Genomic DNA, 26,576 nt, shown 5'->3' on the forward strand with positions numbered 1-26,576 from the left:
TTCTTCCTTGTATCCACACGTCCTTCCATGTCTTTTTTAAATGAAAAGTCCATTTCTTGTATGTCTGGTCTCTTTGTCGCCGGCTGGTTACTTTCTTGAACTTCTGTCTTCTTCTTTATATCCTGATATTCTTCCGTGACTTTTTGGGCAGAAGAATCCATTGCTTGTATGTCCATATTTGTAGTCATCATTTGAATTTTCAAGACTTTTATGTCTTCTGTAACCAGATTCAACTTCTGATTACATACCAGTGATGATTGGTCAAGAGTCATCATCACTGAAATCAATTGAGCCATCTGTGTAGAAATCTGTTTTAATTGTTTAATTGTCGCCTCAGAATATTTAGCAAACATGTCCTGTACTTTTTTTTCCATGATTGAATTCAGTAGAATTCCCTTTGATTTCATAAGAGCAGGGCTATGTATTTAGCCAGATCAGGGAGAGGCTCCAGAGTATGTAACTTTATTAAAAATTTGATGGTCATCTAGCAGGAGTCCAGCATGTAGTTAATAGAGAATACTTTATTGTCCAACTTAATATCTTTTTCGGGTTGAAAAAATAAGTATTTAAACTTAAAAAAACTTTTTAAAGTTAAAAATACCAACGAGTTTTACCAGACGCTCTAGATCGGCTGAGCCAGGAAGTATTCCAGGGATTACCTAATCGTAGACCTTCTATCGTCTCTTCTCTATGGTTATTACCTTCAGGAGTGGTTTTGGTGTAACACGAGTAAGACGAATTTCCGGTCTTACGACCTTCTTCCTGTTGATTTGTAGAGCAGTGGAGAGGTAAAGCACAGAGTCTTCCGGTCAAAGGATCCTCTTTGTTGTACACGTGGCTGGAGGACCTTTTTTTCCTCATGTAACTTCTCAAAAGTTCCTCCCTCCCCTTCCTTTAAGAACGCGTCTGATTGGCAGATCTTACATCAATCATTCAAGCTCGTTGTTTTAATTTAAGTTAATCAGTTTGATAAGGCTCCTGCTGCTTTATCTGATGGATCTCATACAACAAAATCATCCAGTTCAATTAAGGGAGAAAAACGGTTACCAGGAATATTTTCTTCAACCCCCTGTTATTCGATGACGCCAGTGAAAGACGAAGGATTCTTATCTACTCACTTGGGCGCCCGGAGGTGAGGCTTTAATCTTAATGTAGTCCTTATGATGTTTATAGGGTGCTGGAGGGTAGAGTCTAAAGCCGAAGTTGCGCGCTGGCGATTTCAATCCCTTCGTGCCCACGGGACCAAACGTCTGAAACTCCGGGGGGCTTATTAAAGCTACCTCAGAGTATTCAGGAGGTCAAACCGCATATATGGCTGCAGGGAATTCCTGCCTCTCAGCCCACTTGCAAGGGCTGGGTTGGGGTGCAATAAAACACCCCAAATCACACGCAAACTTGGATACTCCCCAGGAGCCCCTGGGAAGACGCAGCACTCAGCCCAGCTCAGCACCGGAAGTTCCGCTAAAAAAAAAAAAAAAAAAAAAAAAAAAAAAAAAATGAAGCTCAATCCCAAAAAGATGGAAGTGCTACTGGCGGACGGAAGGTCCAACCTGGGATTTAAGGTGTCACCCATTCTGGATGGGGTTGCACTCCCGTCAAAGAAACAGGCCCATGGTCTATAGGTGCTCTTGGACCCAGGCCTACTGCTGGATAAGATGTGGCAGATGTGGCCAGGAGTGCCTTTTACCAGCTTTGACCGGTTAGCCAGTTGCGGCCTTTCCTGGGCAGGAAAGATCTGACCACTGTGGCGCATGCCCTAGTTACATCTAGATTAGATTTCTGCAATGTGCTGTACATGGGGTTGCCCTTGAAAAGTGTTTGGAAACTTCAGTTGAAACAGAATGCTGCGGCCAAAATATTAACTGGAGTGGGCCGTAGGGTCCATATCACTCCAGCCTTGTTCCATCGATACTGGCTCCCAGTTTGTTTTTGGGCACAATTCAAGGGGCTGATGCTGACAATTAAAGCTCTGTATGGTTTGGGACCAACATATTTGAAGGAACACTTACTCCCTTATTAACCTACCTGACCACGGCGGTCATCTTCAGAGGGCCTACTTCAGGTTCCCCTGCCTTCTGAGATTAGGTGATTAGCAACCTGGGAGATGGCCTTCTCGGTAGTGGCACTAAAACTCTGAAAATTTCTCCCCAGGGAGGTTTTCCTGTTCCCTTCTGTTGCCGTCTTCTGCCAGCAGATGAAGACTTTTTTGTTTCACCTGGTATTTCCTCAGTGATCCCTCCATCCTCTCTAATGTTGTTGTTTTTATCTTTAGTACTTCTTTTGACCTTTGTTTTGCACTCGTTTTAATGTTGTATTGGCATGTTGGTGTGAATGGCTTTTAAGATAACATTTGAATTTGTATGGTTTAATTTGTTATCTGCCTTGGTGGCCCTAAGAGACAGAAAGGTAGGGTAAAAATGTTGCAAATAAATAAATAAGAGTTAAGGGCAGCCTTACTTCTTTTTTGGAGGCTATTTTATTATTGTAACGGAATAAAAAACAAAAGTATTAAAGGCAGCACAAATGATAACAGCTTTAATTATTAAATTGTAAACTGTTTTTCATATGCCTGAAAAAGGCATTTTGTATTAAGATCTTTGTGATATATGGAAGCGTTTGAATATAATCGCATTGCTTCACCAGTTGTGTGCAAAACAGATGATTAGGTGACTCCATTTTTTAAAAAACGAGTGTCAGAACTAGAGTTTGTGATGTCACTTCCTCCTTGTCATGGCCAGGAGCTTTGCAATCATGAACCCCACAAATGCCTCTTATGCTTTCCATTGGACCTGTGAGCAACAGAAGGAGAGAAAAGAACAAGCTGCCTTTGTCTGCTTTACCGAGAGGGGTCAGCTCCGGCCTGAGAAAAGAGTAGAGGTGAGTGGGAGAGGGTTGAAATCACAATCTCTTTCTTCAAGGTCAACAGACTGTGATGTGTCTCTGATCCTTCCTCTGTGGCCATCTGTTTTACCTGTTCCTTCCATGTGTGTGTGTGTGTGTAAAGTGCCTTAAAGTCGCAGCTGACTTATGGTGACCCCTTTTTTGGGATTTTCATGGCAAGAGACTAACAGAGGTGGTTTGCCAGTGCCTTCCTCTGCACAGCAACCCTGGTATTCCTTGGTGGTCTCCCATCCAGATACAAACCAGGGCTGACCCTGCTTAGCTTCTGAGATCTGACAAGATCAGGCTAGCCTGGGCCATCCAGGTCAGTAGTGACCTTCCATAGTGACCCTTAAACATGGTTAAAGTGAGCGTATGTGATCAGAGACCCATGGGTTTGTATATATTACTTCATTTATACCCTCTTTTTTCTGATTGGGGACCCAACGTAGTTTCCAGCATCCTTCTCTCCTCCATTTTATCTTCAACTTTCTCCCCTTTTCCATTTTGTTCTCACAACAATCCTGTGAGGTGGGCTAGGCTGAGAGTATGTGACTGGCCCAAGGTTACCCAGCAAGCTTTCCTGGCAGAGTGGGGATTCAAACCTGGCTCTCTCAGATCCTAGTTTGGCACTCTTAACCACTACACAGTGTACATCTTTGCTGTATTCCATTTAATTAACATTTTAAAAGTTATATCAGTTCAGACTGAGACAGGTGATAAAATGTCACAAGCAGCAGCAAGCATGTGCCAGAGCACCAAGACTAAGGAAATGTCCTTCAGTTTTACTCCTCTGAAGATGCCTGCCACAGCTGCTGGTGAAACGTCAGGAAAGAAAATACCAAGACCATGGTCACACAGCCCGGATAACAAGAACCGGTGAACTAAGGAAATACATGTTTGTCTTTTCGTCTGTAGATCATATTTGAATTCTTCCCTGAACATCTGGACGTCACAGAATCCTTTTGGACCTTCTCAATCCCTGAACACAACATTTCTGTCCCATTCCTCTTGGTGGGCCATACCGCAGACCCTGCTGTGTCTCTGGATAGACACCACATCAACTTCCACTCAGTCTTGATTGGTAAGGGGTGGGGGCCTCTTATTTTCCTTCAGTGGTAAAAGCAGGAGCAAGCTGTTTGAGGAGAGAAGCATTTTGTGTTTATTATTGGAGTGTTGACAGTACAAATGTTTAGGGGTTTGATCCACTGAGCCCTGCTGGCATGTAGCAACTCCTTTGCAAAGTCTTGGCCACTTTCCAAATCATACCTCCACAGTATCATAGAATTGGAAGGAACCACCAGGGTCATCTAGTCCAACCCCCTGCACAATGCAGGAAATTCACAACTACCTCCCCACCCACGCACATCCAGTGATCCCTACTCCATGCCCAGAAGATGGCCTCCCTCTCATCATCTGCCTAAGGTCATAGAATCAGCATTGCTGACAGATGGCCATCTAACCTCTTCTTAAAGAGGTTATGGGCAGCCAGCCCTCTGTCAAACAGATTCCTGCATTCAGAGATCCTGATATGGTCAATTCTGCTTTAACCAATTAAGACTTCACTGTAAGACTACAATTAAAGGGATTCTATTGATATTTGTGGGGGAGGGATGTATCTTAGCCCTCTGTGAATGGAAAAAAATTAAATGATGAAGCATAAATGGTATAAGATGGAAGGTGCTAGAGAAAATACAAGCGTAGAACAATAGGAAAATCTAAAACACAGAACAGATATGGAAAGAACATTTGCCTTACCCCTCCTTAGCTATCTTTCCCGTTGCTGAAACCAAGATTTTAAGGTCTTTGGGACAAGGGTATTTTGTTTAAGTTACTCTGTGAAGTACTGTATAAATTGAAATCCAGTTCTGAACTGTTACCTATCTCAAAGATCAGGTTTCTAGACAGGCAACCCAAAAAACAAAAAGGGATCCTCAAAATGGAGGTAGGAAATTGCTGAACAAGACCCGGGCTTCATATAACACCATTTCCACTAATCTAGATATTTCACTCTCTACTGTGAGCGTATACAGTGTAAATCCTATAATTTTCACTACATCAGACAATCCATGCTCAGCTACTCCCAAACCATTTCCCAACTTTTACCCTCCAGAAACTGGTACTTTCTCCTGGCAATGTTCCGCTGCAGTTTTCATTTGATCAGAGAAGACCACTCCTTCATAAATAGGGTGTTAGAAACTTCTGGAAAGTATTATATTTGGATCAAAAGTGGGGCAAATTTGAATAGAAAACTTCTAAATGGGATGCCAAAACATCATATGATAGATTTCTCACTAAACAATGACAAATGTTAATCTCATGGTAGCATTTCTCTGTTACAGCAATAATTCCTAATGCCCTCCTGTTTTTCTGTCTGGAGACCCACCATCTAGGAAGCACCAATGTCTCCTTATTTAAGAATCCCCAGTTAACTTCCTCAGTTCTATAATTTGGCGCTAGTGAACTATTGTCCTCCTTGACATCAAACAACAGAATTCTGGTTTCTAACTTAAAAGTTAACGAAAAACATAATTCTGGTGTATAGTGATGCAACCCTGCTAAGACATCCTATGTTCCTAGGGATTATTTCATAATTCAAAAGTCACTGCTTTGCCAATTGCATCTCAGTGATTCTGTCTTTGCTTGAGACAGGAATCATATCTATGACTCTAGAAAAAGCCAAGATTGGTAGGCTCATGTATAGATTGGATTAGAGAAGGGCAATATTAAATTGAATTGAATTTATATCCTGCCACAGTAGCCATCACCAAGATTGCATTAGAACGTTCCATCACATATGGCTTGCATTTGCACATTACTGACTATTGTGCTGGCTTTGTGTTATCACAGTAATTCACTGTCTGGATGGCCTTGTCCACACAGCGACATCCCAGTTGTGAATTATTGCAATAGTGCAGCCTTGGATAAGAGCAGGGTTGGATTTCAATGGCTGGGGTCACCAGTGGTGGACAGCAGATTTTACCACCATACCCTACTGTTCCTGAGCATCCTTGACTAACAGATTAAAAGCATGCATAATAAAATCATCTATTAAAAACATTAAAACCAACACTCTTCCAAATCATTAAAACAATTAAAACCAAGGCTAAAACACACATTCAAAAACATAAAAACAACAACTAAAACATAGGGCAGGAAGGAAGGATTCATTTCTGTTGCTTCTTGATCCAGTGTCAGACAGCATGTTCTTTTTCTGATGTGAAAGTGTAACAGGATGATTATCGCGTATCCTCGTAAAAACCTAGCATGAAAAATTCCTTTAGCCAAGGAATTAGCTAGCATGAAAAATTCCTTTAGCCAAGTGGCTTTAGCGAAGTTGCTTCAGAGACTTAGACGGCCCAGGCTAACCCAGTCTCGTCAAATCAGGTCTGCCCTGGTTAGTATTTGGATGGGAGACCACCGAAGAATTCCAAGGTCACAACACAGAGGCAGGCAATGGCAAACCACCTCTGAACATCTCTTGCCTTGAAAACCCTACGGGGTCTCCACAAGTCGGCTGCAACTTGACAGCACTTTCCACCACAACTGCAGAGACAATCTGTATAGATAATGCCCACTGAGAGGACAACTTTATCAGCAATAGTACAATATAAGTTCTGTGTTTAATCTTGCACCCAGAAACTTTCAGCAAGTTAATGATATTTAACTGAAAGAATAAAACTCCTTTTTCGAAGACTTTCTTCAACTACATTAATTGTCTGTTGAAGATAAAAGAGACCCGGTACTTTCCCTGACTAGCTGGTGACCTTTCTACAAAGGTTATGAAAAGTACCTCAGAACGCACATGTTTAGCATGTACATCATGACAAAAAAGTCGTTGAAGCCACTTCTTATGTGCCACTTATAGGAACCAAATCTCAACTCTGGATTTTTTAAGCTACAAAAATGGTCCTGAAATCACCTGGCAAAAGACTCCTGGCTTGGCCAAGGCAATGTGCTAGGATTTGGCCTATTTTCCCAGGTGGGGGGAGCTTTTTCTACTGTCCTTTCTTGCTATTTTAAAAAAGTTTTTATTACTAGTTTTAATCATTAAAAAATAACAAAACGAGCCCCTTCTGTGTTTCTTTTACAAAATAATTTTGATAAAGATCATTCAATGTGTGTTTGTGTGTGCATATCCATCCAGAGTATACTGACAGAAAAGCTTCACTTGTGCTGTTTCTTTGACCTCCCTAAGGTCACGAGGCACGGGACAGCATCAATATTATCAACAACGAGAACGAAACCTTCAATTTTGCTGTCAGAGAGAGCTCCCGCTTTTCAGAGGGACGGATCAACTATCTGCAAGTTCAGCCCATGGAAGGCTCCATCCCGCCTTGTTCCAGGTATGGGGGAGGTTAGGAAGTATGGGAATCTGCATGCCAAGTGTCTGGGGCTTCAGACATCTCAAAGCACTGCAGGTTTTCCAGTGGTTAGGTTCTTTCTGCATGCTTTAAAAAAACCCTCCAAATCCTGCAGCTAGAAAAGGCAGATTTTACCTTCAGAATGCTTGTTTCTGATCCTGAGGGGTCTGCTCTTGGTCTTCTTTCCTGTAGAATTAATAGCTGCTCATCACTCATGTTCTGCCCTGCAGAAAATGAGGAATCTTGTCTCTCTTCAGTAGTCTTCCATTATCTGTGTTTCCCTTTAGCGCTCCAGCAACAGAAATGTTTGATCATGGCCAGCACTCTACAGGATCTGGCTGTCACAAGGCAAAGCATTTTCTTACCACACACCATGCTTTCTTACCAGGGTTCCTGTTAATATCTTCTTCATGCCAACACTGGAAGGGGAAGTCAACTTTAACCTGATCTGCGATGTCAACAGGAAGACCCATCCTCTTTGCTTGAATGTCAAGGCCACTGGCCACACCATGAACTTGACTGTGAAGTATGAAGAAAGCAGCAGTGTGGTTATTGAGCTGGACTCTGACCAGGTGAACACTATCCACTTTAAAGAGGTGAGAAAGCAGAAAAGCCAGGAGACTAAAGGTCCTCATTCACTCACTGAGTGGTGGTGCTTTACTCTAGGGGCACCACCGGTATACCTGCATCACAAAAAAAAACACATGGTTATGAGAAAAGGGCTGTATTGTGGTGAATGGTAGGCGGCAATGGTGGCCACTCATCTCCGGCAACAAAGGTTGGGAGGGGCAGAGGGAAGGGCCAAAAAAATCTGATGGGATGGGTGTTCCGGCCTGATGGGATATCGACCCGGAAGCTCACGCGTGACCAAACAGCCGGAATTATCGCGAATGTGAATTCACTTTCGTGATAAGACGGGGTTTGGAAAGCACTCGGGTAAATCATGCCGGGAGTGAATTGGATGCGAAGACCGAAGATGGCGTGTGTGTGGACCCGGGAAAATCGCTACATGGGGGGGGGGGGGGATCACAAGACAAATCGGCCTTGTGCTAACAACCTAAAAGTACCTGTGTACTTTCCCTGAGCCATCTATTCTCTCCAGGGTGTCGAGAACTGGATTTAATATGTGACAGTGTTAATAGATAATGTGGTGGAACCTCCATCCCACCACTGCCACCTCCACCTCTAAACAAGCGGCCTTTGTAAGATGGCACCTGAGTATCAGTTTTGGGGATTTTATCCGTGGGCAAAAGGGAAGTAAAGCTGAGGTTGCTTTGAACATCTCCTGTGGGGACGGTGCGTGGATGCTACTCAACAAAGCTCCTATAGTCTGGAAGTTTCCCTGACATCAGAAGGTTAAATGACTAGGGTTTATAGTTTGGTTTAGTTTAATTTTTTAAGTAGGTGTTAAGAGTCTTGGGCAGTCAGGCTGGGCTTGTACTCAGTGGATCTGCGGTAATCCTGGACTATTGATGCTTCCCCTTCCCTCTGCTCCCTGGACAGATGCAAGTGAATGATTATGCTCAGTATACCTTCCATATCCTCAACACTGGAAAATTCAACTTCACCTTCACCTGGGAGTTCCACAACACCAAAGAATTGCAGCGATATTTTGCCATCTCTCCAAATAGTGGCATAGTGGAAGTCGGGGAAAGGACGGAGAGCGTATTGTCATTCCACCCACTGAAAACATGTACCTTAAAGGATGTTGAACTCAGACTGCAGGTAAGAAAGGGTTTGTGGCATTTTCCTCATGTTGGTTTTCCCAGGAAGTTTTCTAAGCCCTGCAGGTACTTTCGATAGGGGACTGCAGTGATACTACAGGAAAGCAAGGTTTGGTCCCCCTAGGCTGCATCTCTGATGAAACTTAGGATCTGTGATGTCAGTCGTTCATAGAGCATTTCTGACTAGCTACTCAGTGTTTGCAGAAACCAGCCTGTTTTGTAGAACTTCAACAGAATGCTATGAATGGTTGAGAGGAATACGTGGTATAGTGGTTAAGAGCGGTGGTTTGGAGCAGTGGACTGATCTGGAGAACCAGGTTTGATTTCCCACTCCTCCACATGAGCGGCTGAGGCTAATCTGGTGAACTGGATTGGTTTCCCCACTCCTCCACATGAAGCCAGCTGGGTGACCTTGGGCTAGTCCCACTCTCTCAGCCCCACCTACCTCACAGGGTGTCTTCTGTGGGGTGGGGAAGGAAAGGTGATTGTAAGCCAGTTTGAGTCTCCCTTAAGTGGTAGAGAAAGTCAGCATATAAAAACCAACTCCTCCTCCTTCTTCTTTCATCCTTTTGTTTTCCCTTGACCAAACAACCAAGGGAAGCCTGTCTAAAGAGGCAAGAAGCTGGCTCTTTACTTGTGAGTCAGAAGCCATTGAACCACAGGAAATATGTCTCCCCAAAGCATCTCATAATAACAAGACAAAGTCAATATAAATACGCCAACAAAGAAACAAGACAGCAAACTGTCTTTCTCAGGCTGGTCCAATATTCCACAGCTGGCTCATCCAAACACAGTGATTACAGGCCACAGGTCCCAGTGATAGCAATACCAAAACAGGAAAGGGAAAAAAGCATTGTTCATCAAGGTGCCGCAGTTGGCCAAGATGTCCCTCCCTGCCTTTCTGTCCCTCCTAAAATAGCTTGTCCTGTCAAAAAGGCCAACCTGGCTTCTGGTGGTTTCTCTCCTCACAGATCAGCCATGGCCCCATGTTTATTTGTGCTCTCCGAGGTACAGCTGTATCTCCCAGCATCCATTTCTCCTTCACCAAAGTGGACTTTGGAAACTGCTTCATCTACCATGCTGGGATGACCATTCCCAAACGAATCTTGACAGTCACAAATAAGGCTGACAGAGTTGTAAGGTAAGCTGGTGTGCCATTGGCCAGGGCTGAGCCGGGCCTTCCCTGCACACATTAGCATAAGGGCAAGTGTAAGATGCACAGTACTGACAGCATTATGATGCTGTCCCATAAGCAGCCTAAAGAGTCAGAAAGGAGGTACGAGTCCGTGGGTTTGTGAGAACCAGCTGTCGAATGTACATGCAATCTCCGACCATCAGAGGTCGCCTTGCTCCCCCCCCCCCCCCGCATTTCCCGCGTTTTGCCTGCTTTTTCAAATTCGAAATAAAACAGGTCCCTCAAAATGCGGGGAAATGCAGGGAGAGAGTGAGTTGATCTCTCATGGTTGGAAATGGCATGCATAATCAGAACAAAGACCCAAAGTCATTGGAGGGGTGATGGTGAGTGAAATAGCCATGCATAAAAGACCTCACAGGATGAAGGGCATTTGCAGAGATAGGACGCCATTGTAAGGGTAATGAGACCACCAGACAACAGAGAGTGAAGATCAACCGAGAGGGGTTACCAGTGTACTGCTGATCCCTATGCTATTAAAAATAAAGCCAACAAATAGACTGAAGCAGGTTACACGGACTAAGTGACGGTTAATTAGATTATTGAATTTTGCCATTTGTCCTTTGAGAGACAACAACAATGCTTTTGTTGCTGACAGTGAAGGACTTCTCCCAAAGAGACAAATTTACCTTGATTTTCACAAGTCAAACTGGTGACAGTTACCTGTTTTCTTGAATGGGATACTTTTTGGTTTGTTTTTGGAAACACCCTGCTTCAGAAGGTGAAGTCACCTTCCACTAAATCTCTGAAACAAAACAGGGCTCAGACCTATTAGTCAGTAGCCAAGCCGAAGGGCTTCTTTGATGGTCTCTAGTAATGTTGGTCGTGGTCTCTCTGGTCTCTTCACAGCCTGGACTGCTTGTTCACCAGCACGCCTTACCTTGAGGTGGCTTTCCATGGCGAAGTGCTGAATCCCGGAGGAAAAACAGATATTCCATTCACCTTCTACCCCCGAGAGGCCATTTCCTACCATGAAGCCGTCACCTTTGAAATCAATGGGCTCTCCCAAAGGATCGTTGAAGTTCTTGGGAAGGGAATTGAGATGAAGGTGAGATTGTATGAGAGTCCTAGAATTTAGGCTCCAAAAATCTATCCTTATGGAAGGCAAAGTCATGACTTCAGCTTTGGGATTTTAAAAACCAATTGCCCGAAGATCAGCCCTTGGGTATCTCTGACCATGTAAACCAAGTCTGTGTTGGAAGGAGTTTCCCATATGGCAAGTACTCTGGGCCCAAGGGAGACAATGGGGAGGTTGACTGTCCTTAAAGGGCATCATGAGATCTAGTGAGGAGGACATGTGGCTCAGTGGTAGAGTCTCTGCTTGGCATGCAGGAGGTCCCAGGGTCAATTCCGGCATCTCCAGTTAAAGGGACCAGGCAAATGGGTGATGTGAAAGACCTCTGCCTGAGACCCTGGAGAGCCGCTACCAGTCTGAGTAGACAATACTGACTTTGCTGGACCAAGGGTCTGATTTCAGTATAAGGCAGCTTCCTGTGTTCATGTGTGTGACATTCCAAGAAGGAACAGCAGCAACTCTTCTTTGGGGCAATAATACCATTAGGACTCAACCATTTTGAGGTGTTCCTGCCTATGGCAAAACTGAACATCTAGTAAATCACAATAATTTGCATCATGCTTTGCTTTGCCGGAAAAAAATGAAGTTTGTGATATAAACAGAGATCCTTCTGCCATTTGCACCATGGTCCATCCTTCCTTCTCACCTGTCTTCTGCTCTTATTCTTCTTTTCCTCTCGATTGATTGTCACGTGAACAATTCCACCATTCATTTCACCATTATGTGTAGCTTTCTGCTGTTGCAACCCCTGCTGTGTCTTTTCCTTCACTGCAGATCAATGTTCAGCTTCCGAACAAAGTATTGAAATTTGGAGCTGTTCCCCCAGGACACACTGTGAAGAAGACAGCCATCTTAGTGAACAACAGTGTTTGCTTTGTCTCCTTCAACCTCAGTTTTATGTCGTCTATGCCAGAGTTGCAAGAAGCGAAGGTAAGGCGTTACAACCCTGCCATGGGATTCCCTCATGTTGATTAGCATTTGTAGCTTGGATTCAATTCCATTAAATTTCAACTTTAATTCCTGCTATATTGCTTATTTTAAAAAAATTACTGGGGTGGATCCACCATCCTCTAAGTTGCCTTTCTCCAACTTAAATGGCTCTTCCTCCAACAGAAGAGCCACTGAGGTTGGAAAAAGAAGACTTTAAACTTGAGCAGGTACATAAGTGAATAAACTTTGTTCAGTGGAGTGGTAAGATCCACCCCATTATTTTAACTAATTGTTTATTATCAGTGTTTAGACTGTTGTGATTATCAGAATGGGGTATGAAGCATATATTTTATGCTAAGTGTCCCTGCATAGCTTGATTCTCTTGCACCATGTTGTAGGGGAGGGGCTGTGGCTCAGTTGTAGATCATCTGCTTGGCATGCAGAAGGTCCCAGGTTCAATCCCCAGCATCTCCAGTTAAAGGGACTAGGCAAATAGGTGGATTGAAGGACCTCTGCCTGAGACCCTGGAGAACTGCTGCCGGTCTGAGTAGACAATACTGACTTTGATGGACCAAGGGTCTGGTTCAGTATAAGGCAGCTTCATGTGTATGTAGGGTTGCCAACCTCCAGGTACTAGCTGGAGATATCCTGCTATTACAACTGATCTCCAGCTGATAGAGATCAGTTCACCTGGAGAAAATGGCTGCTTTGGCAATTGGACTCTATGACATTGAAGTCCCTCCCCTCTCCAAACCCTGCCCTCCTCAGGCTCCACCCCAAAAATCTCCCGCTGGTGGCAAAGAGGGACCTGGCAACCCTATGTGTATGCATTGAAATCTGGTTTTGGTGAATGGAGTGCCGCAGGCTGATGAGATTTCCCTGAGTGATTGTGGGAGGAGTTTTTTTTTTGGTTTGGAGCTGCATTCAACCATATGTGCTCCTACTGAAATAGTCCAGTCCAGATGCACTTCATTGAGAACTGGGCCTCAGCTATAGCAGGGTCTAATTTGGGAGGGGGAGAGAGAAGCTTCAGGGTCGACTGACTAGAGCCAGTTGCAAAACATCTCCTTCCAAGGCAAGCCAGCTTCCAAATGGCTCACTTGGGGAAGCATAGCCAGTCACATTTTGTTTGCTTCATTTATACCCTGCCTTTCTCTCCATTGGGGACCCAAAGACGCTTAAATTGTTCTCCTCTTCTCCACATAAGGTATGAGAGCCAGCGTGGCATAGTGGTTAAGAACGGTGGTTTGGAGCAGTGAACTCTGAGCTGGAGAACCGGGTTTGATTCCCCACTCCTCCACATGAGCAGCGGAGGCTAATCTGGTGAACTGGGTTTTGTTTCCCCGCTCCTACATACAAAGCCAGCTGGGTGACCCTGGGCTAGTCACACTCTCTCAGCCTCACCTACCTCAGAGGGTGTCTGTTGTGGGGAGGGGAAGGGAAGGGGATTGTAAGCTGGTTTGATTCTCCCTTAAGTGGCAGAGAAAGTCGGCGTATAAAAACCAACTCTTCACCTGCGTGGCTTCTATGCAGCCCCACATTGGGGACTGCGCAGGCCAACCACGGATAAGATTTGTCAGCTTCTAGCAAAATCGAAAGTGAGAGTGCTCCCCCTCCCTTCGGGGCATGCAGCGTTCCCACCTAACGGTCACATGACCCAGGGGGAGGGAGCACTCTCCCCTCCAGTTCTCTTTCTGCCGCCACGGGGAGAGAACGTGTCTTTAGCTTCTCTTCATTATGGAGTCTATGAAGGCTCCTCTCTTTAAGAAATAATTAAGTCCGATTGTCACAGAAGAATTGCCTTCCTTGTGTAAGAGCCTTTGGCCAACGGGGGCCTCTCTTTGCTATCCTATGAGACTGCCTGTCTGGTCACAATCACCTCGGCCAGTCGCGTCACAGATTTAACGGCTCCTTGTCGTTCCTCACCATTTACTAAGTTTCACGCTGATTAAGTGGTGTTGAAACCCGAGCTTTCTTTCTACACAAGGTATCGTCTTACCCGTGTTATTGCCGACCCCTTCTTCCGATGCGGAGAGGGCTCTATACTTTTAAATGTACGGAGGGCCCTCCCTTCTTATTACAAAGAACCTTGTTTGCAGGGAAAACATTAATATGTTATTGCTGTAGCGACCACCGTAAGGGTCACCGAGCCTCCCAGCAGACTCTGTCCAGGTGGATTACCTCAGCCATTAGACTGTCTTATGAGAGAGCACACGTGGATTGCCCAGACATGATCAAGGCGCACTCCACAAGAGCTTACGCTGCCTCCGTCGCCTTTTCATCTAAAATCGACCTCCGAGACATCTGTCGAAAGGCGTCGTCGTCGACCCCTTCTGCTTTCATGAAGCACTATACGGTCGATGTGTATTCATCTAGAGAGGCAGCAGTGGGACGTGCCGTCTTGCAGTCATTGTTTCGGTGTCTGTCCCACACCCGCCATCCGGGTAACCGAGCTCGCTATTCTCCCAATGTGGGACTGCATAGAAGCCACGCAGATGAAAACAGCGTTTCACTTACCTGTAACTGTTGTTCATCTGGTGGATCTTCTATGCAGTAACACATCCCTCCCTCCTTCCCCGCTGTGGGACCTCTCCGCAATACACGTGGGGGGCTCCGTGGCAGCAGGTTGGAGAACTGGAGGGGAGAGTGCTCCCTCCCCCTGGGTCATGTGACCGCTGGGCGGGAAGGCTGCATGCCCCAAGTGGAGGGGGAGCACTCTCACTTTCGATTTTGCTAGAAGCTGACAAATCTTATCCGTGGCTGGCCTGCGCAGTCCCCAGTGTGTTACTGCATAGAAGATCCACCAGATGAACAACAGTTACAGGTAAGTGAAACTCTGTTTTCTTCTTCTACAGGGGTATTTCATAAAATGGACACTTTTGGGAAATCGGGAAGGGGAGAAGAGTAGGCACAGCCTGAGAATAGCATTTAAGCCAGGGAACGTGGGGCAATGAAGACCCCCCTCCGGGGGGGGGGCTTCTAAGTCAACAGCTTTAGAGGATTTAAGACAACTCAGCCCAGGATGTGCTGGTAGACCCTGATCTGTCTCCTGCCCAACCCTGAATTAGAAGGCAAATGGGAGTGGAGCTATGGGCTGTTGAGCAGCTGTGGGAATGCTCCGCTGCCACCATATAGAGCTCTAAAAACCCTCCTCTCTTTGGAGCAGGTTCTGACTATGTCTCCATCTACTGATATAAGCCTGAAGCCCAAAGGTGGCACCTGCCGCGTGGAGGTGACTTTCAGCCCGAAAAGCCGCATCCTGCCGTTCACAGAGGAGGTCCTCCTCGAGTGCCATGGAACTCTGCAGTCCCTCTTTGCTGTGCAAGGTTGCTGCCAGGGCATTGAAGTCAGTCTGGACCAGACTCATATCCCTTTCGGCGCAGTGGTACTGCGGAGCCAGGCATCCAGACGGATCACGATGCAGAATACAGGAGACATTGGAGTAGGGTAAATGCAGCAGTCCTTGCGGGTTGCTCTTTTCACCTGGCGTTCCCAGTTCTGCTCCCACTGTACCTTGTACTGAACATGACCAGCCTCCCTCCACCTCAGACCACCCAACGTAATACCATGCTCATTTGTAACCTTCCACAGGAAAGAAAGAACTGGAAAGAAAACACTTTGTGGTATATGAGAGCTTTTGATTGTCACAGATTTCTTTTTTTACTCCTTTTTTTGGGGAAAACAAACCCCTGCCCTGACCTAGATACCCCAAGCTAGCCTGATCTCGTCAGATCTCAGAAGCTAAGCAGGGTCGACCCTGGCAAGTATTTAGATAGGAGACCTCCAAGGAATACCAGGGTCATGAGGCGAAGGCAGGGAATAGCAAACCACCTCTGGAGTCTTTTGCCTTGAAAACTCCACCAGGGGTCGCCATAAGTCAGATGTGACTTTACGGCAAAAAAATTAAAATTCCAAAAAACGAGGGCAGCAGGAAAAAATTTAAAGTAAACTCTTCTTAAGCAACAGCAGTTGGCTTGAGGTCCATCCCCACTTCCAAAGGAACCCTCTCCCAAACCTATCCTGTTCTGCCATCTCCACTATCCCACATCCTGGGGGCAGATGGCTGAGCTATTTCTAGTTCCACTTAGATCTTCTTCATGAAGATGACCCGTGAGACACTTGCCTGCTCCAGCACCAGCGCTAGTTCGTCCAATTAGAAAGTCTCTACTCACATCTGCATCTCTTGTTCTGCGCAATGCAACAACTTTCAGCCTGTGGTCCCTCCCCTTCCTGCCAACTACCTTCTTTCCCTCTCTCCCTGCTGTATATCTTGAAACAGTTCAAAGGGAGTGGGGGCAAGCGAGACTAACCAAGGAATTGCAGAGCACTTCCGGGGCTGCTTCTGGGGGGTGAGGGAGACTGTCTGTGTTGCTGTATGATAACAGCCAGCACTTATGGCTGCCCCAATATCAAGGAATATCTTCAAATGGCTTTCCTTTCCTATTTTTTTCCTTGACAAGATTTAAATGGGACGTCAGGCGCTTCAAGCCAGATTTCTCTATCAAGCCTGTGGAAGGCTACATTTCTCCAGGGATGGACGTCTCCTTTGAAGTGACCTTCCACCCCTGCGAACTGAGCCAGGACATCTGCTATGAGAACCTGCAATGCCAGATCCAAGGCATCGAGCCCCTCAAGCTCACTCTGAGTGGATGCTGCGTGGGGGTCCCCCCAGTAAAAGAGGTGACTGCTGGCAGGGGAAGGGAAAGGGGTGCCCCAGCCTTGTTGAAATTGCAGCGATGGACACATAGGCCATTTATGCAGGGTCAATTTTGATGCTGACTCAAGGTTCTTTTTTAAAATGCGGCCTTTAAAATGCCTAATCATGGTCCCGATGCAAAAGGAGAAATTCCACACACACCCCACTCGCCTGCTCCTTCGTTCCTTCATTTCCATAGCCATTAGCGATTGCTGCTTGCATAGCTAACGCGCGGCTGTGATTTTGCATTGCTTCCTTGAGTGGATTCTTCGAGGCGGGGTGGGTAGGTGGAGCGAACACAAAAGGTCGCATTAAAGGGGCTCCTAAGAAATGCGAAGCAAGTATGTGCCGGCTTCACAGTCACTTCCTAAATGACTGTTCAGCGTGAAAAACTCAAAAAAATATGTGGGGCACTTCAGCCTGGAACGTGCTGTTCAGTATAAATGGCCATAGCCTTTCTCCAAAAGGGCCGCTGTCGTCCTGGAAAGTTCAAATCCAGACTTCTTTGTGGGAAACAGCTTGGGAAGTACGTTCTAAGACTGGATCCACACACCCATCATTCTGGTGGAAGCTGTACAGCAGCTCTCCTGGCTCCCAAGGGGGGAGTCAAAAGCCTCTTGGCTTGGCCTGCTTCCCTCTCAGTACAGGTAGATTAGACTTGGGAAGCCAGCCATGAAACGGCACCTGAGAGGAAGGAGGTCTAGACTGCTTAGTTCTGAGCGCCAGTGGTTTAGACTGGGTGCCAGGTCTAGGAAACTATTTGTGGCACATTCAGAACCCAAATGCGGGACCATCTGGAGAAGAATACAAAAAAACTCTCTCTTGCAGGTGGTTAATTTCCAGTGCCAGGTGCGTGCAAAGAATACACAGACCATAATGCTATCCAACCGGTCAAACCAGCCATGGACCCTGCGGCCCATCATTGAGGGTGAGCAGTGGAAAGGCCCGGAGTTCATCAGGGTGGAAGCCCACCAGCAAAACAAGCCCTACGAAATCACCTACCGGCCCCTCTCCATGAACGTGGAGGGCAAGAAGGATCAGGTATGCAAGCCGTAGAGGGAAGAGGAAGAGCTTTTGGGTTCCTGGTCAAAGTTCCCAGGGGGTCAGGGCACTCTCTGCACAGAAATCTAGCCTTATAACTTGGGCACAGGGACTCTTTGGCTTCCTCCACACGAAGCCAGTTCTCTGTGTCACTCTTGTTGTTGCTGTGAATACAGAGGCCTTTTTGCAGTGGCAACCGAGTGTCCACACAGCAGTTTTCCCTGCACATCCCTGGCCTTGGCCCCCCGTGGTCATCAATCTCCCAACTCACTGGAGGGCATTAAAAAAAATCAAGAATTGCTAGATCGCTATAGCATTGTGATGATCTATCTCCTCACTCATTCATTCTTCTAAAAGTTAATCACTAGTACTGTTTGTCATAGAGGTATAAGGGGAAATAACTCCACAGCACAGACCTAAAAACTTTTTTTAAAATTGGAAGCTGACCTTGATGGACCAAGGGTCTGACTCAGTAAAAGGCAGCTGCATGTCTTCAAGATCAGCAGAACAATCATATGGAAACAGCCTTAGTATAGCCCAGAAAGTTGCCTTTGAGGAGCTGGAGTGTCCAGGCCCAGTCTCAACAATGCTTTTCCAAACCCACCTCCATTCTTGCTTAGCGATTTCTATAGAATTTGGCAGATCATTTATTTATTTTTATTTTCAAATTTGTAGTCCGCCCTCCCCAGCAAACTGGCTCAGGGCGGATTCTGAGTCTGGGGCAACGGTTGTCGGGCCAGCGTGGTGTAGTGGTTAAGAGCGGTGGTTTGGGGCAGTGGACTTTAATCTGGAGAACCGGGTTTGATTCCCCACTCCTCCATATGAAACCAGCTGGGTGACCTTGGGCCAGTCACAGCTCTCTTAGAGCTTTCTCAGCTCCACCTACCTCACAGGGTGTCTGCTGTGGGGAGGGGAAAAGAAGGTGATTGTAAGACGGTTTGAGTCTGCCTTAAGTGGCAGAGAAGATCGGCATATAAAAACCTATTATTCTTCTCCACCACCACTACCACCACCACCACCACCAAAAGGTGGTGCCAGCAAAAAAGGAGACACGTTGGTTTGGGCAGCACTGTTTCCTGCACCAAGACCGGGCTTGGGAAGTTATGGCATGAAAGTCACAGTCTTGGACTCTAAAGTGGACCTGATCGTTCTGAGGAGGCTGTTCACACTAGTTGCATCTCATGGGGTAGTCTGGCCATATTGGGGACTGGATATGCTGTGAACTTTTCTTCTAGGGCTCCATCTTCTTCCCACTCCCAGATGGGACAGGGCTGTTGTACCTCCTGCAAGGCACCACGGAATCTCCCAAGTCTACAGGGAACTTCTTGAGAGAAGTTCCGTGTAAAACGCCCTACACCGAGCTGCTTCCCATCTCCAATTGGCTCAACAAGCCACAGAGGTAAAAGGAAGGGGGAGGTGATATTGTTTTGGGATTGGGACTTCCATTTCTCCCTTCTTGGCTAAGCAGAGGAACCCATTTCAGCCTTGATTTCACAGGATTTATTTCCAGATTGATATAGGCCTTGTTCACTGCTAGGTCTTTCCTGTTTTCTTCAGTTCTCCTCCTCTTCTTGCCTTTGAATTCCAGGTCGGACAGGCATGTCCCCCAAGGCAGCGATCCTTGTCTTCCCCAGGCCTTGTTTCCATTTCCCATCAGGACAGTTCCTGATGGAACTTCAGGGCCAACTTTTCTTATAGGGTTGCCAACCTCCAGGTACTAGCTGGAGATCTCCTGCTATTACAACCGCTCTCCAGCCGATAGAGATCAGTTCCCCTGGAGAAAATGGCCCCTTTGGCAATTGGACTCTATGGCATTGAAGCCCCTCCCCAAACCCTGCCCTCCTCAGGCTCCACCCCAAAAACCTCCCACCAGTGGTGAAGAGGGACCTGGCAACCCTATTTAGCCCCCAAAGCACAGGTACAGAGGCCTACTGGAAAGAGCCCAGCCCTACAGGGGAGAGGTTTCTATGTTTTGGTTCTATGCAAAAAGCAGGAGCTTTGGCCTGCAGGAGGGAAGATACTTGTCTGCAGGGTTGGTTGGGTGTAGCAATGTGTGTCAGCTGTCTGCCTGGGGGAAAGGGAGGTGAGAAGCCGGCACCCACTTTCCTTGCCAACCCCTCCCAGGTTCCGTGTCACGTTAGACATGATAAAACCGGAACGGCTGGAAGTGACCACCACCTTGAAAACCCTGGATTACATTGATGTGCCCGCCTCTGCCAAGAAGGATCACAAGCTCAACTTCTTCTCTTACAAGGAAGGAATGTACTGTGTAAAGGTAGAGATCCATCTCCCCAAAGGTTTTGTCTGGGGTGAACCTTGTACCCGGTAAATGGGATCTGCATGATTTCATTCCAACAAAAAGTTGAGGCAGCAGCGTTTTTGAATGCCATTGTTTCTCCCTTACCAGAAAGCCTTTCATTGGGTTCTTTGTGTGTGGGGGGCGGGTGGAGAGAAGGCGCCACAGATATCACCATAAGTAAGGCCATTCTGTGGCCGATGGGGCTCTGGGAGCTTTGTGAGAAAAAGTATTTTTGCGTCAGTGTTTCACGGTCAGGGGGGCCCTTTGTCGGTGGAATCTACACCTGTCTGATGAGAATTAGCGGCCTGGCTGCCATCTTTACACAAATCAAGTCAAGTTTATTAATATGGTCAACTGACCGATCACTTGCCAACACATCAAAATTTCCAAACACAATAGTTTTGCACCGCAGAATCACAGACTGCCCGTACATATAAAGGTGTAAGGTCAATAAAGCAACCCCTGGTTAAAATTATCACATTAAAAGTGATAAAATTGTAAAATATTCTAACAATCATTCTCTAATAAGGCTCTATGTATTTTAATAGCAACAGCGCAGAACTTGGCAGTTTGGAGCGTAAGCTGAGGGTCTTCTCCTAATAGGAGCTTCTTTGCCAAAAGCTCAACTGACTCATCAGGGAATTTACCAAGTAGGGGGGAATAAGGTTTGATCTAACTTCGTGGTAGAATGGGCAACATATCAGTGCATGTTTGATGGTTTCAATGTCCCCTGTTCCACACGGACATAACCTCTCTGATCTAGGGATCTTCTTATATTTACCTTCTAAAACAGCCGATGGTAGGGCCTCGACCATCTTTACACAGAAAGATCGTGTATAAATGTTTAAAATAACAACTGGAACTGTTTTTAGCTCATTTTCTGGGATCAGCTCTTCCACTACTCACAAGAAACGGAGTGTTCAGTTTTGTCAGTGATGCTAATATTTGCAGTTGGAATGCTTACATAGGATTGCCAACCTCCAGGTACTAGCTGGAGATCTCCTGCTATTACAACTGATCTCCAGCCGATAGAGATCCATTCACCTGGAGAAAATGGTCGCTTTGGCAGTTGGACTCTATGGCATTGAAGTCCCTCCCCAAACCCCGCCCTCCTCAGCATTTGAAACTAAGACTGCTAACCGCCAGGTGGGGCATAGAGGTCTTCCGGAATTGCAATTGTTCTTCAGAGGATAGAGATCAGCTCCCCTGGATAAAATGGTAGCTTTGGAAGGTGCTCTATGGGACGGCATTCCTGCTGAGCTCCCTCTCCTCCCCAAACCCTCCTGAAGCACCGCCCCCAAATCTCCAGGAATGTCTTTAGCTGGAGTTGGCAACCCTATCTGAAACGCCAAGTGGCTAACTTTGGTTTGACATTAGACAGGGGGTGGGAATAGAATTTGCTTTCTGTTTCAAATTGGCTCCACAGACTGATTGTTGCATCCCCCTGTGATTGCAGGTGACATTCCGCAATGAGGTGACGCAGGAGTACCTGTTCTACTTGATCACTTTCAAGGCCATCCCCTGTGGTCCTCTTGGCACCATTGAGCTGACCACCTCTGTCCGGCAAAGCATTTCCTCCACCCTGAAGGTTGAAAACCCCCTGCAGTACCCAGTGAACTTCAACACAGACTGTAAAGTGCCTGACATCAGCCTGCCACCCCAGATCATCGTCCCGGCTCAGTCTGAGGTAGGACTTCACCTTGGAAGGGACCCGCCAAGAGTATGAGCAGCTATAGGGAGGGGGGCATGACATGCATGCTCACTGGGCCAAGTTTAGCTGGATCAGCCAGTCCTGAGCCTAAAGGGAAAATGCTCATTCTGCAGTCACTGCAGGGATGCTACTGGGGTTTTCTCTTTCCTCTCAATGCATTAGAAACCTGGATGTCCTCTTCACTACACTCTTGGTACCGACTCCTGGTTCCTCTTTTATGTCTCCTCTCAGACTTGTGGCAATTGGTTGGCAGCTTTCAATCTCGCCTCTGTCACTGGCGCTAGTTGACATTGTGTGTGTGTGCGGTCGTCACAGTTGTCTTATGGCGACCCCGTAGGGTTTCCAAGGCAGGAGACATTCAGATGTGGTTTGCCATTGCCTGCCTCCACGTGGGCTGAGAGAGTTCAGAGAGAACTGTGACTGGCCCAAGGTCACCCAGCAGGCTTCATGTGGAGGAGTGGGGAATTGAACCCAGTTTTCCAGATTAGAGTTCTTCCAGGTTAGAGTTCGCCACTCTTAACCACTACACCACGCTGGCTGTCAGTTGAACACTAGCATAAATCACGTTCTTCCTCTGGTTGTTCTGCATTACAAATTTGCTTTTTCTGTTGCTGTTTCCTCTACCAAGCAGTCTTGCTTCTTGTCCTCTCCAAAACGTCTCCCCCCCCCCACTTTCTCTTTGCCATCAAGTCTTCCCTCTTGACCTGAAAGCAGAAAAGGGAATTTTCTTTCTGGCTTCTGAACTGTGTCCTCCTCACTCTCATTCCTTATTTAGTTTTACATCACCCTACTCTTCCCTCAAGGAACGCAGGAGTTACCTGTCAGCCTAACAATAACCGTGTCAGGTAGGGTAAGCTGAGAGAAAGTGGGGGGTTTGAGCCTCACTTGTGTGGTACACTGATCTTTTTCCTTCTTAGCCTCAAAGTCTAAGGAAGACTTTGGAATGCAGCTGAAAGGAATCCCAGCAAGTTTAGTATCTTCTTGTTCAATGGGTGCATGAAGATGGAGCGGTCTCAGGGGTAGCCGGGACTTAGTCTGAAGGTTGCTGTGCTCTGGTGCTCTTTCTGCAAACCATTTGAGAGTGCAGAGTGCAAGGGGGGGAGGCGTTTTGCGTTCCCAGGCTCTAGCTGGGCTCTGGCCTGCACTTGATTCTCCCTTACCTAAGCTGTCCTGGCTACAAATCCTGCCAGTTCAGGCCTGAGTTTTTATCTGGACAGCTGTTAGATTCTGGCCTCATCTGTATGACTCTCTCCTTATCCCATCTTTAATCTTTTGTTACTTCTGGCTGGTGCCTGCCTCTACACTGACCTTCTGGTTTTTTTGATTGGGAACTGCTTCTGAGATGCTACATCCCAGTCCCATTGGGAGTTACAACTCCTATTCATCACATGCTCATGTAACATACTTCTGCCCAGGGCTGCTAGAGAGATGGTTTTAGAATGTGGCACGGGTGCAGATTTCCTGGATGGCGATCCTCCAAGGGCAAGTGTCCCTTGCCTTGATAATTTGCTCTCTGTCTTTTCTCAGGGAGTGCTTACCTTCGAATTCCAACCAATGAGGCCTGGAGAAACTACTGGGCGGCTGACCCTGAACAGCAACGAGTTGGGTTCCTTCCAGTACGACGTGATCTTGAAATCCACACCAGCCCGGCCAGAGAGGGCCCTTCACTTCTGTACCATGCTGGGCAGCAGCCAGAACCTTATCACCAAGTTTGTCAACTACACCCGCCAGAAGACAGAGTATGCCACCAAAGTGAGTTGGGCAGGGCCCTCTGCTTTGATGTCAGTTGCTGTGAGGGTCCAGGTGAAGTTAACTCACAGCGGGTACTAGCCAGTGCTGAATCTGACCCTTCAATAACAAAATGGCTCCCAGGCCATGATTGAGGACAGTGGTATGCGAAATGTGCCCTGGTGCCTGCCCTTCCTTCCTGTCCCAGTACCCTATCTTTTATGGGCGGGTAACGTTATCAGAAATAGAAGAAGAAGAATTGGTTTTTATATGCCTACTTTCTCTACTGTTTTTAAGGAGAATCAAACCGGCTTATAATCTCCTTCCCTTCCTCTCCCCACAAAAGTCACCTTGTGAGATAGGTGAGGCTGAGAGAGTTCGGAGAGAACTGTGACTAGCCCGAGGTCGCTGTAGTGTAATGTGTGAGCCCCAGGCTGTGAAATGCTCTGAAGGTGGTTTTGTTTTGTTTTGTTACCAGTGCCTTGAACTGAGCCAGGAAAAGCATAGGCACCCAGAAGAGTGGTAGAATCATAGAGTTGGAAGGGACCACCATGGTCATCTAGTCCAACCCCCTGCACAATGCAGGAAATTCACAACTACCTCCCTCACACACTCCCAGTGAACCCTACTCCATGCCCAGAAGATGGCCAAGATGCCCTCCCTCTCATGAACTGCCTAAGGTCTTAGAATCAGCACTGCTGACAGATGGCCATCTAGCCTCTGCTTAAAAACCTCCAGGGAAGGAGCACTTACCACCTCTTGAGAAAGTCTGTTCCACTGAGAAACTGCTCTGTTAGAAAATTCTTCCTTATGTCTAGACGGAGTCTAATGTCTGGTCTAGGAACTGATGTAATAGTTCCTAGTGGCCCACCTCTGTGAGAAAAGGGTGGCCACATTTTGCACTAGTTGAAGCTTCCAAGTTCCCTTCAAGGGCTGCCCCATGCAGAGCACATTATAGTAATCCAGTTAAGATGTTACAGAAAGGGAGACTGAAGTGGCCAGTTTAGCTGAGCCTAGAAAGGAAGAAGAAGAAGAGTTGGTTTTTATATGCCAACTTTCTCTACCACTTAAGGGAGACTCAAACCGGCTGATAATCACCTTCCCTTCCCCTCCTCACAACAGACACCCTGTGAAGTAGGTGAGGCTGAGAGAGAGTGACTTGCCCAAGGTCACCCAGCTGGCTTTGTGTGCAGGAGTGGGGAAACCAATCCAGTTCACCAGATTAGCCTCTGCCTGCTCATGTGGAGGAGTGGGGAATCAAACCCTGTTCTCCATATCAGAGTCCTCCTTACGCACAAACTCTTGACGAAAGCAAGCACTCCTAGCAACCATGCCATTCTGCTGCTCAAGGAGCACCCTTTTTGTGTTTAGAGAGTGCAGGCATGTGTTGCAGGAGACATCATCTGGCCAGAGGCATTCCTCTTCTCTTTCACGCACTGAAGGCAGCAGCATCTGCCGGTTGCTGGTTTGAACGAGAACTGGTAATACTGTTTTAAACAATTAAAGCCTGCCAGCCAGTTTCATAACAGCACTTAGTTGGATTATTTTTTAATCAATCAGTTGACCAAACTTTACAGCTGTGGTTTAAATGTCTGTCAGGTATTTTGTTCAGAACAAAAGAAATCAGTTGTTTGATAGTTGGTTGCCTGGTTGCTCCATGGGACAAGGACAGTCTCTGGCCAGGCTTAATCTTATTCGAGTACTTGGCCAGCTATGGAGAAACCAGATGATTAGCTATTGAGCCTGGACATAAGTTCATTCTAAGTTCTTTTGGCTCTCCCTAGTCTCCCTAGTCTGCTGGACAGTGCTTTGTGTAATACAACCCAATGCTGTTGGGATTTTTAATATGTGGGTTTACTTGAGAGCCAGCGGTGGTTTGGAGAAGTGGACTCTGATCTGGAGAACCGGGTTTGATTCCACACTCCGCCACATGAGTGGTGGAGGCTAATCTGGTGAACTGGATTTGTTTCCCCACTCCTACACATTAAGCCAGCTGAGTGACCTTGGGCAAGTCACGCTCTCTCAGCCCCACCTACCTCACAGGGTGTCTGTTGTGCGGAGGGGAAGGGAAGGGTGACTGTAAGTCAGTTTGAGTTTCCCTTGAGTGGTAGAGAAAGTCGGCATATAAAAACCAACTCTTCTTCTTGTTCTGTGCTACTGAGATAGTAACCCTGTCGTGTTTTCTCCCTTCAGATCGACAGCCCTGATTTCCACGTAGACAAATGTATCAACGCAGCTGCAGGATCTCAAACAGGCACGGAAGTCAGCGTGGAGGTGACCTTTGAACCTTGCCAGCTTGGTGAAACAAGGGGAACTCTTGTCCTCTCCTCCGCCATAGGGGGCGACTACACAATCCCTCTCTTTGGCACGTCAGTTCTCCCCAAGCCTCAGGGGCCTTTCCAGATCAGAGCTGGGTCCAACACGACCATCGTCTTCAAGAATGTGTTCCTGCAGCCTATGACCTTCTCCTATGCTGTAGAGAACCCAGCCTTCACTGTTAAAGCCCCGGAAAACATCCGCCCCAAGAAAACTGCCTCAATTGTCATCTCTTTTGATCCGCATCCCGGTGGCTCCAAAGTCACCATCACCAGCAAGCTGGTTGTCTCTTGCCCACGTGCGACTGGGGTGGGCTCAGGTGTCTTCTGGGTTTACTATCTAAAGGGCATCATGCCTGAGAAATGAGCTCACTGAGGTTCGTAGAGTTGTCCCTCTTGTTCAAGCCTTGCCCTTGAGGAAGGAAAGCCCCCTGAAACTTGGTTCCTAGTGTCTGATTGCATGTGGGATGCATCCCTTGCTTCGAGCTTTTTCTTTTAAAGAACAGAAAAAGCCCACTGTGGATGAATGCCCCCAGGACAAGCAGGAAGGACTGCAGGGTGTGTTCTGTAGGCCTTGCACAGGTAAGATCCCCCCCTAAAGTACATGGAAGTTGCTCTTGC

At 46.7% G+C, this 26,576-nt stretch overlaps 1 protein-coding gene across 1 annotated transcript in view; it reads left to right on the forward strand.

The window, feature by feature from the left end:
* Nucleotides 1–26,322, forward strand: part of HYDIN (HYDIN axonemal central pair apparatus protein) — a 216,389-nt gene extending 190,067 nt beyond the window's left edge. Inside the window, exons 69-84 of the mRNA XM_056862322.1 lie at nt 2,739–2,877; nt 3,799–3,964; nt 7,079–7,226; nt 7,633–7,840; nt 8,748–8,969; nt 9,940–10,109; nt 11,010–11,208; nt 12,010–12,165; nt 15,332–15,612; nt 16,626–16,845; nt 17,690–17,902; nt 19,138–19,301; nt 20,027–20,177; nt 21,658–21,888; nt 23,440–23,664; nt 25,834–26,322. Coding sequence (XP_056718300.1) covers nt 2,739–2,877; nt 3,799–3,964; nt 7,079–7,226; nt 7,633–7,840; nt 8,748–8,969; nt 9,940–10,109; nt 11,010–11,208; nt 12,010–12,165; nt 15,332–15,612; nt 16,626–16,845; nt 17,690–17,902; nt 19,138–19,301; nt 20,027–20,177; nt 21,658–21,888; nt 23,440–23,664; nt 25,834–26,322 — 3,382 coding nt within the window. The remainder of the gene's footprint in view (nt 1–2,738; nt 2,878–3,798; nt 3,965–7,078; nt 7,227–7,632; nt 7,841–8,747; nt 8,970–9,939; nt 10,110–11,009; nt 11,209–12,009; nt 12,166–15,331; nt 15,613–16,625; nt 16,846–17,689; nt 17,903–19,137; nt 19,302–20,026; nt 20,178–21,657; nt 21,889–23,439; nt 23,665–25,833) is intronic.
* The last annotated feature ends 254 nt before the right edge of the window (nt 26,323–26,576 follow it).

This window comes from Euleptes europaea, chromosome 17 (assembly GCF_029931775.1).
Source record: "Euleptes europaea isolate rEulEur1 chromosome 17, rEulEur1.hap1, whole genome shotgun sequence".
Lineage (NCBI taxonomy): Eukaryota > Metazoa > Chordata > Lepidosauria > Squamata > Sphaerodactylidae > Euleptes > Euleptes europaea.